General features: G+C 41.9%; 1 protein-coding gene across 1 annotated transcript in view; it reads left to right on the top strand.

The window, feature by feature from the left end:
- The first annotated feature begins 12,823 nt into the window (after window positions 1-12,823).
- The window catches only part of LOC143282233 (neuropeptide receptor 15-like), a 109,660-nt gene continuing 102,696 nt past the window's right edge, over window positions 12,824-19,787 (top strand). The window contains exon 1 of the mRNA XM_076587833.1: window positions 12,824-13,458. Within this exon, the coding sequence (XP_076443948.1) occupies window positions 12,824-13,458 (635 nt within the window). The remainder of the gene's footprint in view (window positions 13,459-19,787) is intronic.

Below are 19,787 nucleotides of genomic sequence, written 5' to 3'. Positions count from 1 at the left end.
TCAAGAGGACGATATAATCTGTGGCCTGCTGTTGCCCAAGTTTTTTTTTGTGTGTGTGTTTTGTTTTTTTTTTCAAGACTTAGTATGTTGAATGTTGTGCATTGTCCTGTTCTGTGAAGAAAAACAAAGATAGATATAGATATAAACAAAATTGGAAGAAAGATGGGAGATGGGGCGGGGAAAAGAAAGAGGAGAAGTGGAAGAGGCGCAGGAGGAGAATGTGAAGGAGAAATGGGGGGCGGGGGGGGGGGGGGAGGAACGAGAACAACACCAACATAATCGATCTTCATCACACAGAAACATAAACAAAACAATTAAGATGTACGGCACAAAAAAGAAACATTACAGTTTCACATAGGAAAAACAAAAAGAAAGAAAGAAAGAAAGAGAGGTAGAAAGAAAGAAAGAGCTATGGGAAAGAAGAAAGGAAAGAACGAGAGAGAGACAGAAAGAGAGAGAGATAGAGGGACAGAGAGAGAAAGAGAGAATGAATGAATGAATGAATGAAAGATAGAATGAATGACTCCTTTTTTTCCAACGGTGAAGATATTAGCACTTTGGCCGACTTACATATCTGAGGTTGTTCTATAAGACACACAAACATATACACATATGAGAGAGAGAGAGAGAGAGAGAGAGAGAGAGAGAGAGAGAGAGAGAGAGAGAGAGAGAGACTTTGACACTTTGACACATTATTGTCATTACCTGCAAGGGTCTATTGACAAGGGGGCACGGGTTATTTTTGTTTAACACAAGAATAGCAGAACACATTCTACTCGTTCCAGTAGTACCTTTCACATACCCTCTCACACTCTTTTTCAAGGTTCCTCAAAACTAAACAAATGAAATAAGCACTTAAAAAATAAAATATAAAAGGGAATACTATAACTAAACTCAGCCACCCATTCTGTTGAGAGAGAGAGAGAGAGGGAGAGACAGAGAGAAACAGAGAGAGAGGGAGAGAGAGAGAAACAGAGAGACAGAGAGAAACAGAGAGAGAGAGAGAGAGAGGGAGAACAAACCAAAATTGAAAACAAATGGGGGCCACTCCCCTGCCTCAGACAGACAAATAGCTGCTAAACGCTTTTGTCACACCCGGCACTTGCACACACGTACATAGGCACGCACGCACGCACACACATACACATATGCATACATATGCACATGTGAGCACATATATCAGTGCATGCTGTAGTATATTAGCAAACACTGAAAAGATACGTTTATATTCAATTTTGACAGGCATGAACTAAATGGGTTATTCAGATTGACAAATCAAACAAACAAGCGTAATACAGGAAAAAGACATGACCGAAGTGAGAAACAGATAGTGGACATAGAACAATGAAACACAATTCATCATTGTACATACACAGTGGTGATGAATACGCTGAGGCTGATGTCGCAGGCAATAACAACTAATGACCTGCCGGACAAGTAACACATGAAAAGCACAAAATGGTAGAAGCTAAAATAAAACAATTCTGTGTACTTTAAAGAAAACAGACAACATAGAGAAAGGGCATCATGTTTTATCCGAAATGTTACATTTGCTTAGGCGGCCAATTGTTTGTGAAGAAGAAGTACGCTTGATTTGAATGATCGTAATGAACCTGAGGAAGAGAGTTCCAAACAGATGGTTAAAAAAATGTAAAGCTAGATTTGTACAAGTCAATGCATACATGAATGCAGAATATAATTATCTGAATCGTAACGCTCTGATGCCCTTTGAACAAATTCACTGAGGTATGGTGGTGACATATTTTTGTATACTTTGAACATGGTGACCATTTTATTCTATTGTAGTCGAACTGCTTGTATAGTGGTACTATTTCCAGTTTTGTTAATTTCTCATCGGTTGATAAAAGTGGTCAGGTAAAATAAGCTTAGCTGCTCGTCCATGAAGTGAGTAACTTTTTTTAGCTGGTTTTGACTGGCATTGCTCCAGACTGTAGATGCATAATTGATATGAGAAAGGCAATGTGCCCCGAAGAAGAAGAATTAGGACATCGACATAGTGTCTAAGTTCATTGAGTAAGAACACATTGCGAGCTAGTTGTTGATAGGAGCTTGCCAGTTCAGTTCTCTGACAATGATTACCCCAAGAACAGAGTGTTCGTACGCTTGTTAAATTGAGTTCTTGTTTACCTCGAACGAAAGAGATAGAGAAAGACAGAAAGAAAGAAAGAAAATAAGAAAGAAAGAAAGAAAGAAAGGTATGAAGGAAAGAAGACACAGAGAATAAAACAAAAAGTGCACAAACAGGAAAAGAGCTATTTACTCACAAAGCCCCAGCCTGTATTCACAGAATCCCTTCTCTCACACGTCCCCCTTTCTCCCTCGTCAGTCTATTGCCTCACCTTCATTGCCTTCTTGCTTTGACTTTTTTTCTTTCCCTTTCTTTTCTTCTTTCTGTCTTGTTTTGATTTGCTTTGTTTTGTGTTTTCTTCTTCTTCTTCTTCTGCTTCTTCTTGTGTATGTGTGAACAGTAAGTGCGTGTGTGTGTTTGTGTGTGTTTGAGTGTGTGGGCGTGAATGTGTACGTATGTCTTTGTTTGCTTGTTTTATAATTGTGTGTGTGTGTGTGTGTGTGTGTGTGTGTGTGTGTGTGTGTGTGTGTGTGTCTGTGTGTTCAAGTACGTACGTGCATGTAATGTACCAATTGTTCCAGTTTTCATCGCTTTGTTACCTTTAATAGACTATTCCAGTTACTATTCTTATTCATCGTTCTTATTATTTTATTTCATTTCAATTCATTTCTTTATTTTTATGTTTTGTGCCGTTCTTTATTTTTATGTTTTGTGCCGTTCTTTATTTTTATGTTTTGTGTCGTTAAATGGACATAATTGTAAAAAAAAGGTCTTTACTGTGAGATTCAATCAATCAATGAATCAATCTTCTTCTTCTTCTTTCGACGGTCACCCCAGTCTCTGCGACGAAGGCGGTTGTTCGCTGCAAGTCTTCCTGACAGTCGTAGATATTCCGGTATCTTATTTTGTTTTGGTTTGGTTTGGTTTCCTTCCTTACTTAGTGTTTCTTTCTTTTCTTTGTCTTTTCTTCCTTTCTTCCTTTCTTTCTTTCTTTCGTTCACTTTCTTCCTTCCTCTTTCCTTCCTTCTATAACACCAGCAATGTTCACAGACTGTCGATCTGTGCTCTTGATTTACGACTTGTTTACGATGCACAGCAGACTCTCTTGGAGCGTGAACGAATTAAATTACGAAAATTACCATCACGTCAGGTAATGGGTGTCCGTCCACTGGGAAAGCTCTGCCTGAAACCTGGATTCTCTTTTAATAGATTATTGAAAGGTAGGTCACCAAATACGTTGTCTGTTATGTTCTTGGACAGACTATCATTTTTGTTTTTTTTTGAAGTTTACTGAAGAAAAGGGCTCACGAAACGCATACCACATAAACAATAATTGTAAGCCTGATAATTTGAGAATAACGTCTGTCATAATGTTTTGGGGTTTTTTTTCTATCAAAAATAGACAAACCTGATACGTATTCAAATAGCCTCCGTTGTAATGGATTGACATTAAAAAAAATCGCCACATTCAAAGGCAAACACATGTCACAAAGCATATTCCAGTAAATGAAAATAAGCATGATAAATCCAGACTGATTGACAATTTGAAATATGCTGTCCTTCATCAGTTTTGTCAATGCCTTCCACCCTTCTCTGAAGTTCACTCATGAAATATCTGACAGCTCTCTCCCCTTCCTGGATATCCAACTCATGATCACACCTGACAACCAAACCATCTCTACCTCAGTCCACTACAAGAACACCGACTCACATTCCTACCTGCTCTACTCCTCAAGCCATCCAAACGCCACCAAACGTGCCATTCCATTTTCCCAGTTCCACCGCCTCAGATGCCTGTGCAGCAATGAGGAAGATTTCCACACCCAGGCAGCCCAGATGATCAGCTTCAAAACACGAGGATATCCCGAAGAGTTGATCCAACAGGCACTGGACCAGGCCAAGCGCATCTCCAGAGAGGAGGCCTGAACACCCAAGACCATGGCAGATCACAGTAACTACACCCTTTTGACTCTGACATACCATCCTCACAACATGGAAGTCAAACAAATTCTCTTCAAGAACATTCCTATCCTACAGACTGACCCCAAAGTTGGCAAGACATTCAAGAACCCTCCTCTGATGGCCTTCAAACGAGACCGTAACCTGGTGATCATCTGGTTAGGTCGTCATTCCGACCCACAGCCCCCAGAACCTCCACTCCCTAGGCAACAGCTGCTGTGACATACCCAAGTGCATATGCTGTCCCTTCCTCAACACTACCACACTCACCTTCAAGGGGCCCTCAGGACGCCAGTTCACCATGAGGAGCAGCTTCACCTGCCAAACCAGTGATTTGGTATATGTGATCCAATGCAGCCTGGTCGTATCTACATAGGCGAGATATTCCGCACACTGGAAGAATGCAGCAAAGAGCTCAGGGACAGCATCCTCCAGAAAAAGCAAACCCCTGTGGCTATACACTTCAACACTGATCCCCACAGCATAACCCACTTCTCCATATCAGTGGTCTGCCGCAACAGCACTGGTGACTCCTTCAAGAGAAAGAACATGGAGAAACAGATTATCCACCATCTCGGTACTACAGCACCATATGGCCTCAACATCAAGGACTAAACCAAATCACAGCTTCCCTCGTCCCCACCCTGCCCATTTCCCCCTTCCCTCCCCTCCCCCTCTTCTTCCTCTTCCCCTGCCCCCCTTTCCTCTCACTGTCTTGATTCTCTCTCACTTCCTTCACCCATCCACTTTTCCAACCAGCAGTGAACTGTTCTCAAGACAAGAGAATTTTATTCAACAGCCAGAAAACTGCACTTGTGACTGCTGCTATCTTCAGTTGCTTTGAAGACTGTACGAGTCGAAGTACTCAACTTCTCCTCTCCCAAGTGGGTTCATATTTGTTTCTTCTTATTTTTTGTATCCTGTTTTGAAAGAACCCAGGCAGTCAAACCCTTTTTTTATACCCTATGTTGTAAACGTGTTCTGCATGAAGAAGAAAACAAACCAACCAACCAAGACAGGAAAAGTTCAGTCAATTTAGTATCATTAAAACTTAGAAAAAGGCAGCATATGGTATCAATAACTATCTACAACTCTACTTGCACTGTCTCTCATTCTTTCTTCATTTATTTCATCTTCCTTTCTTTCTTTCAATTTCTTTACAAAAACGATTCCGTTGTCTTTGAATGTCATTTATTATGTAGTTTTCGTGCCACGAATAGTTTTTGTTATCGAATCTTAGCACGTTCCGTCTGTTTTTTGTTCTTGTGATTTCTTTTTTTCCTTTCATTTCCCCTACTTGTTGCGTACTCTGACTTATTTACATTGGTGTTGTATTTTGTTTTGTTTTTGGTGTTGTTGTTTTTTTTTTACTTATTTCCCTGCTCTTACTCTATTGTTTTCTCCTTTGCAATTCTATTTGGGTATCGGGATTATTCAATGGAAAGTATAAGTTAGGAATGATGATGAAGTGTTGTTGTGTGTGCATCACACTTTTATGTGGGGGTCAACGTCCATGTGTGTGTTTTTTTTGTTATTTTTTGGGGGGAGGGCTTGTTTTTTTTTGTGTGTGTGTGTGTGTGTGTGTGTGTGTGTGTGTGTGTGTTACGTTTTCTTTCACCTTTGACTTCTTTTCTTTCGTTTTTTTAAATTTGTTTTTCATTTCTATTTCCTTTCCTTTTCTTTCCGTTTTTCTTTCTTTCTTTCTTTCTTTCTTTTTGATCTTTCTTCCGTTCTTTCCTTTCTCTATATCTTTCTTCATATTTCCACAATATCCAAGGACTGTTGACCTTTTTTTGCCATGATTTACGACGATTCATTGCAACGCAGACATCGTATCTTTATTGATAGAACGTGAGCAAAGTACCACAATAGCTCACCAGTTTGTATAATGTGTGTAACTCGAGTGGGGAAAAACATGCGTGTAACATTATCCATCTGTGTGTAGAGTGTGTGTGTGTGTGTGTGTGTGTGTGTGTGTGTGTGTGTGTGTGTGTGTGTGAGTGTGTGTGTGTGTGTGTGTGTGTGTGTGTGTGCGCGCGCGCGTGTGTGTGTATGTGTGTGCGTGCGTGCGTGCGCGCGTGTGTGTATGTATGTGTGCGTGTGTGTGTCTGTGTCTTTTTGTCTTTCTGTCTGTCCGTCTGTGCTGTGTCTTGAAAAACAAACAGCACACCTGCTGATGTCAGAATACTAGCGAGCTTAGAAATTATGTCCTGACAACTTGTTCTCAGCCTTGAGAAGGAAGAGGAGAGTGACAGTCAAGTCAGTTGAGAAACAGTGACATTTTCAAAGACTTGTTGACACATGAGTGGCGCAAGACTTTTATAAACGAACATTCGCATCCTTGTAAATGCAGTTTGATAATCGGTTTCGCCCTCTCTCTCTCTCTCTCCTCCCTTTCTTCCTTCCTTCTTACCTTTCTTTCTGTCTTTCTCTCCCTTCTTCTCTCTGTTCCTCTTTCTCTGGTCTCTCTCTCCCTCCTTGTCTGCCTGTCTGTTCCTCTCTCTCTCTCTCTCTCATCTTTTCATGCCGACATGTTTGTGTACGACCACCACCACCCTCCCTCTGCACCCCCCATGTCATCGAACGACGCACGGCGTGACGACCAGCACATCGACGTGGCACACGGCGACACAAATTCACGTGCAGTGACAGTCCTCCACGATGAAGCCACTGGTGTAGACAGACATTGTGGTGCAGAAATGTGTGAGCTGGACGAAATTGGCACGACTCTCACGCCCCAAAACACGAACATCATTGACCCAGATGTGAACAGTTCTCAACAAGACAGTGAACTTTCTGAACAGAAGCATGTTGATGTTCCGCCAGATGTCTGCCGACAGATTATGTCTTGTCTTGAGGAGTCGGCTAAGAAAATGGACAGTTTATTTAAAGACACAAATCCAAACGCTTGCAAAAGTGCTAGAAATGGAAATCCTGATCTCGACATATCATGATTAGTTTCGCTGTGTGATTCCTTTTCACTTGCCGACCTATTTGAAAACAAAGATTGTGATTATACAGACTTTGTATGATACTAATTATAATTAATCGCATGACGTGGATTCCATGTTTTGATCAAGTGTACAGCGCGTCACTTCTCATATTTCGTTACGTTTCTGACATGCACAACCACTTCCCCACCCTGCCCCCTTGTGAATGGGCAAAGCGAGCCTGAAAAAAATAAATCATTCGTTCGTTTGTTCTCTCTCTCTCTCTCTCAAATTTAGATTAGGCATTTCTGACATCGTTTGTCATCGAATGAGATACAGGTCCAAAGGTGAGAGTGAACTATGATCCAGTTTTTGTTAACGTGACCTTAGATCGAAATTAATTGAACCTAAGTATTATAATAGTTCTTGCAGTTTTAGATTAAATGTGTTGTTGTCGTCCACGAATGAGTCTGCTCTCTATGGATTAGCTATTTATATTTACACATCCTTGAAAAGACTGAATATTATGACATCATAATCTTTTCTTCTGCTGATGTATATGTTTATGATATAATTGTGGTATCAGTTATAATTCCAGTATTTGTACTTTTGTCACACCCCTTCAGTATAGGGCTTTGGCCTTTATTTGAATGAAACAGTTCTCTCTCTCTCTCTTCCCTCCCCACCTCTCTCCCCCTCTCTTTCTCCTGTATGTTTCCCTGATTCTCTCTCTCTCTCTCTCTCTCTCTCTTGACCTCTCTGCAAGAACCGCTATAGCCGAGTGCTGAAACATCGGACCTTCAATAAGTAGGTGACTGAAAATTCGCATTTGTGTCAGCGTTCGGCGATTATGGACTTACGGACATATTCCGCATTGGAACCAGAAAACGAAGTATGGCTGCCCAAACTAACAGTGTAAACATAGCAGCCCAGTCGTATGATATAGGCCTATGAACGAGGGAACTACAGACACAGAAAACGGAAGAAGATTATGATGATGAAGAAGAAAAAGAAGAAGAACAACAACAGCAACAACAAGAGCAAGAAGATGATGATCATCATCATCATGATCATGATGGAGAAGAAGATGATGATGATGATGATGAAGATCAACAACAACAATAACAACATAAGCAATAAGATGATTTTGGGGATGATGATGATGAAGAAGAACAAGAATGAGAACGAGAAGCTGATGTTGCTCGTACCAAAGATGCGCCGTTTTTTGCTTGGTTGTTTTTTTGTTTTATTACAATTGTTGTTGCTGCTGTTGTATGACTATTGTGAACCCATAAACAGTTCCTACGTAACTACTGCAACCAGAACCCTCAGCCATGAACTGGGGAAAGTGACAGTCCTCAGAGCATCTCCAAAGCACGAGAACAATTGTGATATAAAGGCAACACGAAACTTCATTCACGCTCACACCAAAAGAACCCTAGACACAATTATCGAACATCAAGCTGGCAATGCACAAACACCGTTGACACATTGTTAATTTGTCATCACTTTCCAGTTCCATCCGAGCTGTTATCTGACGCAAACGTGACAAATCAAGGGAAACAAGACAAAGGAAGTTGCTACCTTATATCACCTTAATTGGCACGTAACGGTAATAACATGAACAGTAAAGAAGAGCTTCTCACGTAAAAAAAAGGTAGACATCCAGAATAATTAACGCGTGGGGTTTTTTTTGTGGTTTTTGTTGTAGATTTTTTTTCTCTCGTTGTTCTTGTTCTTGTGAGACCGGGAAATATAATAATCTGTTCCGACGAAGCATGTTAGTGTATTCCTGGAGAAGACCTTTTAGAAGTGCCAAAGCCGGCAATTAGATATATTCCATGCCTGTGAAGAAGAGTGAAAGAGACAATTTGGGGCACTTGTGTCTGGAATATTTAACGCTTTGACGCCTCTATTGAAATTGAAACCGGGAAATGTAAAAGGGTTCCTTCGTGCACATAAAGAAAAAAAGGGAGAGTGAGAAGAGAAGAAGAATTATAATTGGCTAAAAAAAAAAGAGAAAGACAAACAGGAAGATCAGAAAGACACAGAGATATAGTTGGAGAATGATTTGGGTAAAGACAGACACAGACACAAGGAAAGAACCGCGAAGAGGGCGTGAGAACAGACACACACACACACACACACACACACACACACACACACACACACACACACACACACAGAACAACATAAAAAGAGAGAAAGAAAGAAAAAGACAAATATCTTCTCCTGTCTCCTAAATCAGGATGATAATAACTTCCGCGGCCTCGCAACTCGCTAGCCGATTCATCATACTAAACCTCCACACCGGCCCAACTTTGACGAGCACCGCCAATTTATGCAGCTGTCAATGACAGCCGATTTGTCTGGACGGTGATCGCGTGGACAATTTTATCAGTCGGTTCAGCATCGTTTTGGCTGACTTTTTTTTTCTCCCCCTGTCCGTGTATTTCTCTGCCCGGTTCTGACTACTATTAAGTCTGTCTGTGTAAAATGCCTGTGTGTGTGTTTTGTGTCTGATCATTTTGTATGTTTCGGTTTATTTATCGTTCACTTAATCTGCTTGTTTAGTTCAAGTGCTCCCCACCTCCCCCTCCACCCCAACAGCCATTACCACTTCCTCTCCTCTGTTTCTGTCCATCTGTCTGTCCTGTTTGTTTGTCAGTCAGTCAGTCTGTCTGTCTGAATGTCCGTCATTCTTTGTCTCTTTTTTCTCTCTCCTTGTCTCTGTCTTTCATTCTATGACTGTGTGTGTGTGTGTGTGTGTGTGTGTGTGTGTGTGTGTGTGTGTAACATAGATGTAATGTTTTATGTTAACAAAGCGTTTTTGTAAAGCACCTAGAGCAGATTTCTGGATAGTGTGCTATATAAGTATCCATTATTATTATTATTACTCTCTGTGTGTGTGTGTATCTCTCTCTGTCTCTCTCGTCGCTACAATAAATGTTGAAAATAATATCATCAGAGATGTTGAAAGTCATTTCATCTTTGTTAAAAGACAATGTATAAGACTCCTGTGTAACTGATTCGAGCTCATGTGTAGAGGATAAGATTACTCGTCCTATAAAAAAATAAATAAATAAAAGAAGGCTGTAATTGCTTCGATGGCTTTCGCTTCAAATTATGTTTGTAGTCTGTTTGTGCTCACTGCATTTTGATTTGCCACATCATTGTTACGCTATTTTGCTGCATTATTGAATAATGTATAATTCTGAAGTGCTCAGTTCCCCTTTTCTGCTTTTTCTCCTTGGCTTATTGTCTATTCGCGACGAGGTGACCCAGAAGCTTACGCGTTCATTCAGTTCAGCACATAATCAGGTGCTCAAACAATGGGAATGGAAACTGGGTGAGGGATTGTATGTGGGGTGTATGGGGTGAGGGGGTGGGGTATTGAGACTCCCCCCCCCCCCCCCCCCCCCCCCCCCCCCCGCCACACTGCCACATAGGATCTCCTCCTCATTCTAATCCGTTTAACAAAAAATAAATAAATAACGACAAATTCCTTATTCTGAAATTCTGTTTCTTCACAGACATTTATGTTAAACTTTCTTTAATTTAACGTCTTTTCACTTTGAGAGATATTAGACGTGTCATGTGTGCATGTGTGTTTGTGTGTGTGAGACTGGGGTAAGGGGATTGGATTGAAGGGGATGTACAGAGAAAGGATAATCTAGAACAATGGAATCAATAATTCATAAATATCTGTGTATTAGCAATTAACATCATAAACTACAATTGAAATTAAAACCGAATATCGATAAGGTCGCATCATAGAAACACTCCTATTGGACAGTGTAACAGGGATTCAGCAAGTTCAATCAAAAGTAATTGCTTAGACATCATTTCTTTTATGTTTTGTTCTGAAAATTTTCTTACTTTACATGACTTTGGAAGTAACCTGTTCACAATTTGACACCGAAACAAAATATGATTTCGTTTGGTTTGTTTACCACATACACAAGAAACGTTTTTGCTAAACTTTGTCTTGAAAGCGTTCAGTCTTATACGGGATACCAGAGAGGTTACCAGTCTATGATAGTACGACGTTAAACTGTGTGTGTGTGTGTGTGTGTGTGTGGAAAGGGGAGGGTGATCAAGCCAAACCATATCATTACTTGCTTGTGTGCATTTAGCTTGATATGTTTTCCTTGTTTGATCTTTTGACCCAACGTTTGTCGTGTTTTGTGTGCGCTGGTTTCGGCTGTGGGCTGCGACATCGTGTGAAATGTGTGACGAGCCTGTGGATGCACAATTCATTTCCATTTGAATGAATAAAGATGTACTGTCGTATTGTACTGCACTGTATTGTATTGCATTGCAATGCATTGTGTTGCATTATTGTACTGTATTGTATTGCATTGCAATTATATTGTATTGCGTTGAATTGCATTATATTGTGTTGCATTGTATCGTATTGCAAGGTATTGCATTGCATTATATATATATATATATATTGTATTGCATAGTATTGCGTTGCATTCCATTGCATTGCATCATATTACATCGTGTTGCATTAAATCCCCGCAGTGATAGTGACATGTCTTCTGCCCCACCCCCCCGCCCCACCCCACCCCCAGCTCGTAGGTCACAAGTGGGCGTCTTTTGACAGCAAACGCATTGCATTGCCTCAGCGCAACTGTCTCCATTCTCTTAATTAAGTCTTCTACCATTTATTATCTACCTTGCTCACGAGACTGAATATCACCACGCCGTAAATGAACCTTACCTTTCTGCACACGGCTCAAGACAAGTCAATTCATAAAAGAAAATCCACCTCCACAGACAGACTGTTCTGAGCCACCCGCAATGAGTGGCTGTCTGGTCGCTGTGTAAAGTATAACAAACAAACCAAAAAAAATCCAATTTCTGCACCATATATAGAAAGACACATGGTATCGGTTTTCCCACCCCACCTCCACACCCCGTCATCCATCACCACCCCTATATATAAACTCAACGCCCTCCTTTGTCGTACCACGCAACTGTTGGTGTGTTGACAGACCTACCAACTTCGTCAATCGATCTTGATGGTGCTCTACTTTTTCTGTTATGTTGTTGTTGTCGCAGGGCCGACCGACCGTGCCGTGTCTTTGAGATGTCAGTCCTGACACTGACTGACGAAGTGTAGCTGTGGGGCGGAGACAGCGGTGGGGGTGTCGAGGACCACTCGTGGCACGTGCAGCACGCTTTTCACTGACAACGATACATTGTGAGTACGAGCCATCCTCTCCCAACCTGTGCAGCAAAAGGTTTATTCATTGGAACCCTTGCTGATGTAGTTGTGGGTTTTTTTTCTGTTTGTTTTTTTCACACCTAACCCCTTTCCAATATGTTGTGCGGACACGTCTGTTTAACGCCAACCATCCACCTTTGTCTAAAAGAAACACCACAAGAGTCGGCGAATTTGGACAGGATTCCTTACTGCTGAGCGCCTTTTCCAGTATTGATCTTTCGGGTGATTGCATCGGCGCTCAAGTGAACGGCGGTGAAAGAGAGAAAGGGAATTAAGACCTTGAAAAAAAATTAAAAAAAAAAAGTTTAGATGAGCGTCGGGAGGATCTGGGAAGCAGTGAGAGAGAAAAGATGAGACTCACGAAGAAACCCGTCAGGGTTCCGCCAGGAGAATCCCAGACAATGCCAGTGTCGTCTGCCAGAAGCTGTTGTCGGCGACAGTAGTGGATCGAACCACCGCAAGAAACAAAACCAAAAACCAAAACACACACACACACACACACACACACACACACACACACACAAACAAAAAAAACAACCAAAGACAACAACAACACCAACACCACAAACACCAACAATACCACCATCACCACCAACAACAACCACCACCATGGCCCAGTCCCGTCAGCCAGTGCCCGTGACGCTGGAGGTGGTGGTGGTGGCCCTGGCCCCGCACCTCTCCTTCAACGCCACCAACACTTCCACCACCCCCTTCACCCTCACCGACCTCTCCAACGCTGGCCCGGACGTCGTGGGCGGCGGCGGCTCCGGAGGGGTAGGGGACTCGTCCTCCAACGGTCTAGGTCTTGGAGGAGGGGTAGGAGGCATAGGAGTAGGAGGTGGTGGCAGTAGCAACAGCAACAACCTTTTCTCAGAGGACGGCAGCGGCGCTGGCGTAGGAGGAGCAGGAGGAGGAGGGGAGGGTGGAATGGTGTCGGTGAGCTACATCGCTCTCTTCTCCACCCTCTTCTGCCTGGTGGGGCTGGTGGGGCTGACTGGGAACGTGCTGGTGGTCTACATCGTCCTCAAGGACCGCAAGATGCGCAAGTCTGTGACCAACCTGCTGATCCTCAACCTGGCCGTGGCCGACTCCCTGCTGATGGTGCTTGGGGTGCCCGAGATCGTGCAGTTCATGCTGGACCGGGGCTGGCTCCTGGGCCTGACCGCTTGCCGGGTCAACCGTTCCGTGCTCGTGGCGGCGCTCTACGCGTCCGTGCTCACCTTGGTGGCTGTGTGTATTGAGAGGTGAGGGTGTGTTTGTTGTGTTTGGGGTTGGGGTTTCTGTTTTGTTTTGTTTTGTTTTGTCAGTGTGTCTTTGTGTTTCTGTGTGTCTATATGTCTTTCTGTCCCTCTGTGTCTGTCTGTGTGTTTGTCTGTCTGTTTGTTTGTGTCTGTCTGTCTGTCTGTCTGTCTCTCTCTCTCTCTCTCTCTCTCTCATTCTCTCTCCCTGTGTCTCTTTCTCTGTCTCTATCTATGTCTGTCTGTCCCTGTGTCTATGTCTGTCTGCCTCTTTCTCTCTTTCTTTCTTTCTTTCTTTCTTTCTTTCTGTCTCTTTCTTTCTTTCTTTCTGTCTGTCTCTTTCATTCTCTCTCTCATTCTCTGTCTCTCTGTCTCATTCTCTGTCTCTCTATGCCTCTTTCTCTTATCTTTCTCATTCTCTGTCTTTCTATGTCTCTTTTTCTGTCTCTCTGCCTCTGTCTCTGTCTCTCTCTATCTGTCTATCTGTCTGTCTGTTTGTCTGTCTATCTATCTATCTTTCTTTCTCTCTCGCACTCTCCCTTTATCTCTCTGTCTCTGTCTCTGCCTACCTCTCTGTCTCTCTCTCTCTCGTTCTCTCTCATTCTCTGTCTCTCTGTTTCTCTTTCTCTGTCTATGGCTGCCTCTCTGTCTCAGTGTCTGTCTCTCTTCTATTTCTGTTTGTCTGCTTGTCTGTCTGTCTGTCTCTCTCTCTCTCTCTTAGTATGTATGAGATCTTCAGTTTAACGTCTATTTACTGCAAGTGTTATAAGCGGAAAGAAGAGAGGTAGTGGGTGAAACAGAGGGGAATGCTGGTGAATATTAGGGTAGGAAAGTGTTAAAGTATGTTTTAGAGGAAATTAAAATGTCTATTATAAAAAATGAAAAGTTTAAATAGATGGTGGTGAGAAATAAATGAGGCGTTTTATGAGGGAAATTAGGTGTATGCATATCAACAAGTGTTAACTTACAACATCAAAAAATATTAACTTATAACAATGTAAATACAAATAACATTGATTGAAATACATCAAAGGAGGATACCAACTGGACTGGAGTTTAAATTTTCCGTAAACATTCTAAGCAATGACTAATCATTCAAAATCTTTTCAGTGGCTAATGGAACATTGGTAGAAAAATCACCAACTACACCTTTTGGTAATAACTGTCTTATGCTTGGACAATGAATGAGTTGATGGTTACATTAAAAAAAAACCCATTTGATTACCGTACATACATTTTATAGTGTTACAAAACTGTACGAAAGGCATTTAAACGAATTCTATACATGAGACTTGTAATTTGTCTCGAATGTGCTGTAGGTATCAAATTTAGAAAATATTTAAGAGCAGCCGCTTTTTTGCTTTTTTTTCACAATAAATATGTGTATTGAGAGCTGAGTGTTGTGTTGCGTGTGTGCGTTTGCATGCTGGCTTGTGTGTGTGTGTGTGTGTGTGTGTGTGAGTGTGTGTGTGTGTGCGCGTGTGTGTTAAGGAGTGTGTACGCATAATATGAGGATGTGGATGGGTGTGTGGATGTGAAACGGTATCAGGGAGGGAGGAATTCATGTCTTTGCACCCTCTTGTCTACAACTGATACACTCCTGTGGCATCACGGTATGTTGTGTATTTCTCAGTTTTTAAGGGTACGTTCACACTAGGCTGTAACCACGATCTAACCAAAGTGTTACATTGAGGGATGTAACTACCATGAGACAAACTCTAGATTTTTCATACAGCATGTGTGAACGGAAAGCGTCTAACCACTGTCTAACTATTAGGCTCCGCCCCTTTTCCCGCGCGTTTTTTGACTGAGAGCAGCAGTTCTCGCTCGCTGGCTGGGTTTTGTTTTGCGCTGAAGTTAGACTGGTGGCATCTAACTACCGTTGTAACTTCGTTCTAACTTGAACAAGTTACAAGCCAAGTTACAGGGGTGCTGTGGCTGAGGCGTCATGTACAGATTGGGGTATACTTTTGTTTTCTGTGGTTCCCGTGGGTTTCCATGAGGTGGGGGGTCTTGAGGTTGTGCATCTCCACCAGCCTGCTGTGACCTGCTGCAACCTGTTGGAACTTGGGTCTTCATTCCATCTTGACCTGTCATCGATGCATCATGAATCGTGGATTCGTGTAGACGCAGCAAAAAGAACGAAAAAAATGACAGTCAGCCAGCTTAAATACATTCACACTGTAACTGATCAAATTACAACACGCGTCGATGTAACTCACTATAACTGACCCCAACCATGCAAAGAAGGTTGCAATCACTTGCAGTCGGTTAGATGTGTCGGGCCAGACAATTTGCATACCGCACGCAGCGTGCGTGCAAGGCATGCTATTTTGTTTTGACGTCGGAGTTTTTTTCAAACTCGGCTCCGCCTCTATTTTCTGCTCAAACTCACTGGAACCGACGGGGACTAGTGTGAATGCCTTTGTAACCGTTTATAACTTGATCGGGCGATGTAACCTCGAAAATTTTTTATCTCCCGAGTCATATTTTGGGGGCCATCTAACCACCTATCTAACCAAAAATCGGGTCTTCCCGAAAAATCGTCTAACCGATGGGAACCCACTGCAACCAAAAATTCGTGGTTCCAGTGAGTTAGAGAGCGATGTAACCATTTGGTTAGATCGTGGTTACAGCCTAGTGTGAACGTAGCATTAGCGGAATGATACATGAAGTCAACTGGATTGTCTCTCAAGAGAAATTGCCACGTGTTCGTGTAGCTCACAAATAACATAATTATACACTTGTATAAGAACAGTGAGTGCTTTAAACAATACATGATCAATAAATAGATAGATAAAATAAGTAACTCATCAAATGAATTGACCAGTGAATGAATACGAATTATTTATCTATTGAGCGCAACTTGGTTTTAGACGTTTGTCACGTATCCTTTTTTAATCTCTGTGTGTGTGTGTGTGTGTGTGTGTGTGTGTGTGTGTGTGTGTGTGTGTGTGTCTGTCTTCTCCCCCCCACCCCCCACACACCCTTTCTGTCTCTGTCTGTCTGTCTGTCTGTCTGTCTGTCTGTCTCTCTCTCTCTCTAACTCCGTTTGTTTAGTACTTTTTTTTTCGAATGACAGAGTGACCTTTTTTTTTTTTTTTTTTTTACTTATCAGAACGCAACTTAGTTTGACAGTTTGTCAGGTGTGTTGTAGTCTTCAGTCTCACACGGACGCCGTCAATACATAACCCACACGGTGCCAGAACAGAAGTGCGGCGAGCAAGTTGTTATGGTAGCGAAAAAAAAAAAGTCGAACAGTCCCGATGGGGGCTGGTAGCGAAAAGTCGAAGAGTCGTGACTGACAGGTGAGTAGGGAAACAGAAAGCGGAACAAGCTACCAACTGTCTTAGAGCGTGCGTCACAGGACAGGCCTGGGGAACGTGTGTCAGAAACATAGGTGGCTGTCTGTTTGTTTGTCTGTTTGTTTGTTTGTTTGTGTGTGTGTGTGTTTGTGTGTGTGTGTGTGTGTCTGTTTGTTTGTGTGCCTGTCTGTCTGTCTATCTGTCTGTTTGTTTATTGATCATTCCGCAGTTTGGAAGACGGTGGCGTCTTTTTTATGGGTTGTTTTTTTGTTGTTGTTTTTTTTATATGGGTAACATCACGTGCGTGTGTGTGTGTGTGTGTGTGTGTGTGTGTGTGTGTGTGTGTGCGTGCGTGCGTGCGTGCGTGCGTGCGTGTGTGTGTGTGTGTGTGTGTGTGTGTGTGTGTGTGTTCCCTTGCAAAATGTTGACGTTTGTGTGCAGTAATGAAGGGGTACTCATATACATGGACGCCATGCACATGTACAAACATTCAAATGTACAAGGTACTCATGCGCGCACACGCACGCACAAGCACACACACACACGCACACACACACACACACACGCACGCACGCACGCACACACACACAAAGTGCAGAGCAGTCAGAGGCATCGGAACTTTGCCGACAGAGTTTAAGATACTGTCTTGACAAGAGAAAAAAACAAACAAACAAACAAACAAACCAAAAACTCCTAAATTTGAGCCTCCGGGCATATATCCAGATCTGTATGAACCATGGTTGGGCCGCTAAAGCGACCACAGTTACGCTAAGTTTGCTTTGCATCAAGAATACATCCATCGACCCTAGTCTTCGCTGACTCGAGAGCTGAAGGGAAAATTCTCAAATCTCACAAAACTTGCCTGCATACTATGATCGTGTACTCAACCCAGTCCTTATGTTTTTCCTTCAGTGGGAAGCGAAGATATTTTAATCGTTGTTTCAATGGTGTGTTACCCCTACAGGTTTTTTTCTGATAGTTTGCAGAATGCTGTATTGACTGGGGAAGGCTGTTAACCATACGCGTGTCTCGGAAGAGTGGGTAATTCAAAGAGACAGGGAGTGGAGAGGCTTGAAAAATGATAGGATTTGTTTTTTTTGTTTGTTTTTTTCTTTACTTACTCGATTTAATAATGGCTTGCCTGCGTCCTTTCTGTGTATGGTGGATAGAGGAGGAGGGAGTGACAAGAGAGATTGAGTGTGTGTGTGTGTGTGTGTGTGTGTGTGTGTGTGTGTGTGTGTGTGTGTGTGTGTGTGTGTGTGTGTGTGTGTGTGTGTGTGTACTATGTAAAGAGATATAGCATGCATGTGTGTGGTGTGTGTTCTTTCTATAGTGTAACGTCCTTTCACTAGAAGTGACATTAGACGAGATGTGTGTGTGTGTGTGTGTGTGTGTGTGTGTGTGTGTGTGTGTGTGAGGCACAGAGAGAGAGAGAGAGTATGTATCGTATGTATATATGTTCGTACTCAAAGAACTCAAAACGTTTTTATTCAAGGATTAAGATTTTAGGCATAACCTTTCTTCCAGTCTGTCCTTGCTAATCTAAATCTATTACAAATAGAACACACATAAATGAAGGGAAAGGGTATTCATGCAGAAGGACATACATAATGAAGAAAACAAAAGTATCATATCTTCATTTTCTGTCAGTAGTATGCCGAACAAATCTTTTCTGTGCGCTGGAGCTGTATTAAAAATGGTACAGTTTTTTCGCAATTCATCGTATCTTTTGCAGTTGAATATAAAATAAGTTTCATCTTATGGGCTTTCGCCACACATTGGGCAGGGAGATGTTGCTACGCCTTAATCGAACCATCTTCTGTGTGCATTCATCCAAGTGCTCTCAACTGAGCCTCGCAAAGCATATTTTATGCCATTCATTTGTTGTAATCTTAATATACTTCTCTGTTTGAGATATTGATTTAAATAATTAGAACCCTTTATACCTATCATTGATCTCTATTTCTCCTTTTCCAGTTTTGTTTGTAACCTGCTATAAGTCTATCTTAAATTTCCGATATAAAGCCGCTCTCGTGCCGTACTCCTTGGCACATCCAAACAAGACCGAATCCATGTTCCGTTAGCATTTCCTTGATGTGGAATACCCAGTTCTGTTTGCCCTTCTCCTCTTACATAAGCAGCATTTCGTATGCTGTCTACACAATTGTGATGTTGGCAGTCTTTTTAGTTTGAGCCAATGTTTTATGCATTTTATAGTTGATCTAATATGCAGTGGGTACCTGCCGGTTTCGCCATACATTGTAATGTTTAATGAGTATAATGGGACACCAAGAAAGCGCTTCATTGCAAATGTACGTACCTTTTCCATTTGGTTATTTGACACGAGTCCCCATATTTCCGCTCCATAATTCAAGGCTGGTTCAATTTGTGTGTCGAACAGTTTCCAGAAAATCTGTGCGTCGATCGAACGCAGTCTCCTGAGTGGTTTTATAACTTGGATTACACCTTTTTTCCCTTTTCGATTTGCTTCATCCCACGCAGACGCCAAACTCAATTTTGTTGTGAATAACATTCCTAAATATGTATATGTATTGGTTACTTTTATTTCTTTATCACCATGGCACGATCCATTTTTCATGACTCGAAAGATGACTTCCATTGCGGAAAACTATAATATTGGTCTTATCGAGATTTACTGTTAGTTGTAGTCTGTCTGTTTCTTGCTTAAGGGCATTTAATTGATTTTGTAACCCTATGAGTGTGTCAGACAAGAGAACAACATCATCAGAAAATAGCATTAAGAACAATTCTGTTGTGCCAGGTATCATTTGTATTCCATGTCGACCCTTCTTTAATAAATCTACTGCCAATTCATTGATGCAAAAGGAAAACAGCTGTGGGCTTAGCATACAACCTTGTTCCCTCTTGGGCACTGTAAAATGTCTGAATAAATACCTTTGTCACGAACACATACAAGTACAGAATCGTAAGATACTTTTAACAGCCATGTAAAACTTTCCATGTACCTCGCCTTTTCTTAGAGCACATATATGTTCGTAGTACATATGT

This window comes from Babylonia areolata, chromosome 5 (genome assembly GCF_041734735.1).
Source record: "Babylonia areolata isolate BAREFJ2019XMU chromosome 5, ASM4173473v1, whole genome shotgun sequence".
Lineage (NCBI taxonomy): Eukaryota > Metazoa > Mollusca > Gastropoda > Neogastropoda > Buccinidae > Babylonia > Babylonia areolata.
The sequence above is the reverse complement of the archived record's forward strand: the minus strand, read 5'-3'. Positions and strand labels throughout refer to the sequence as shown.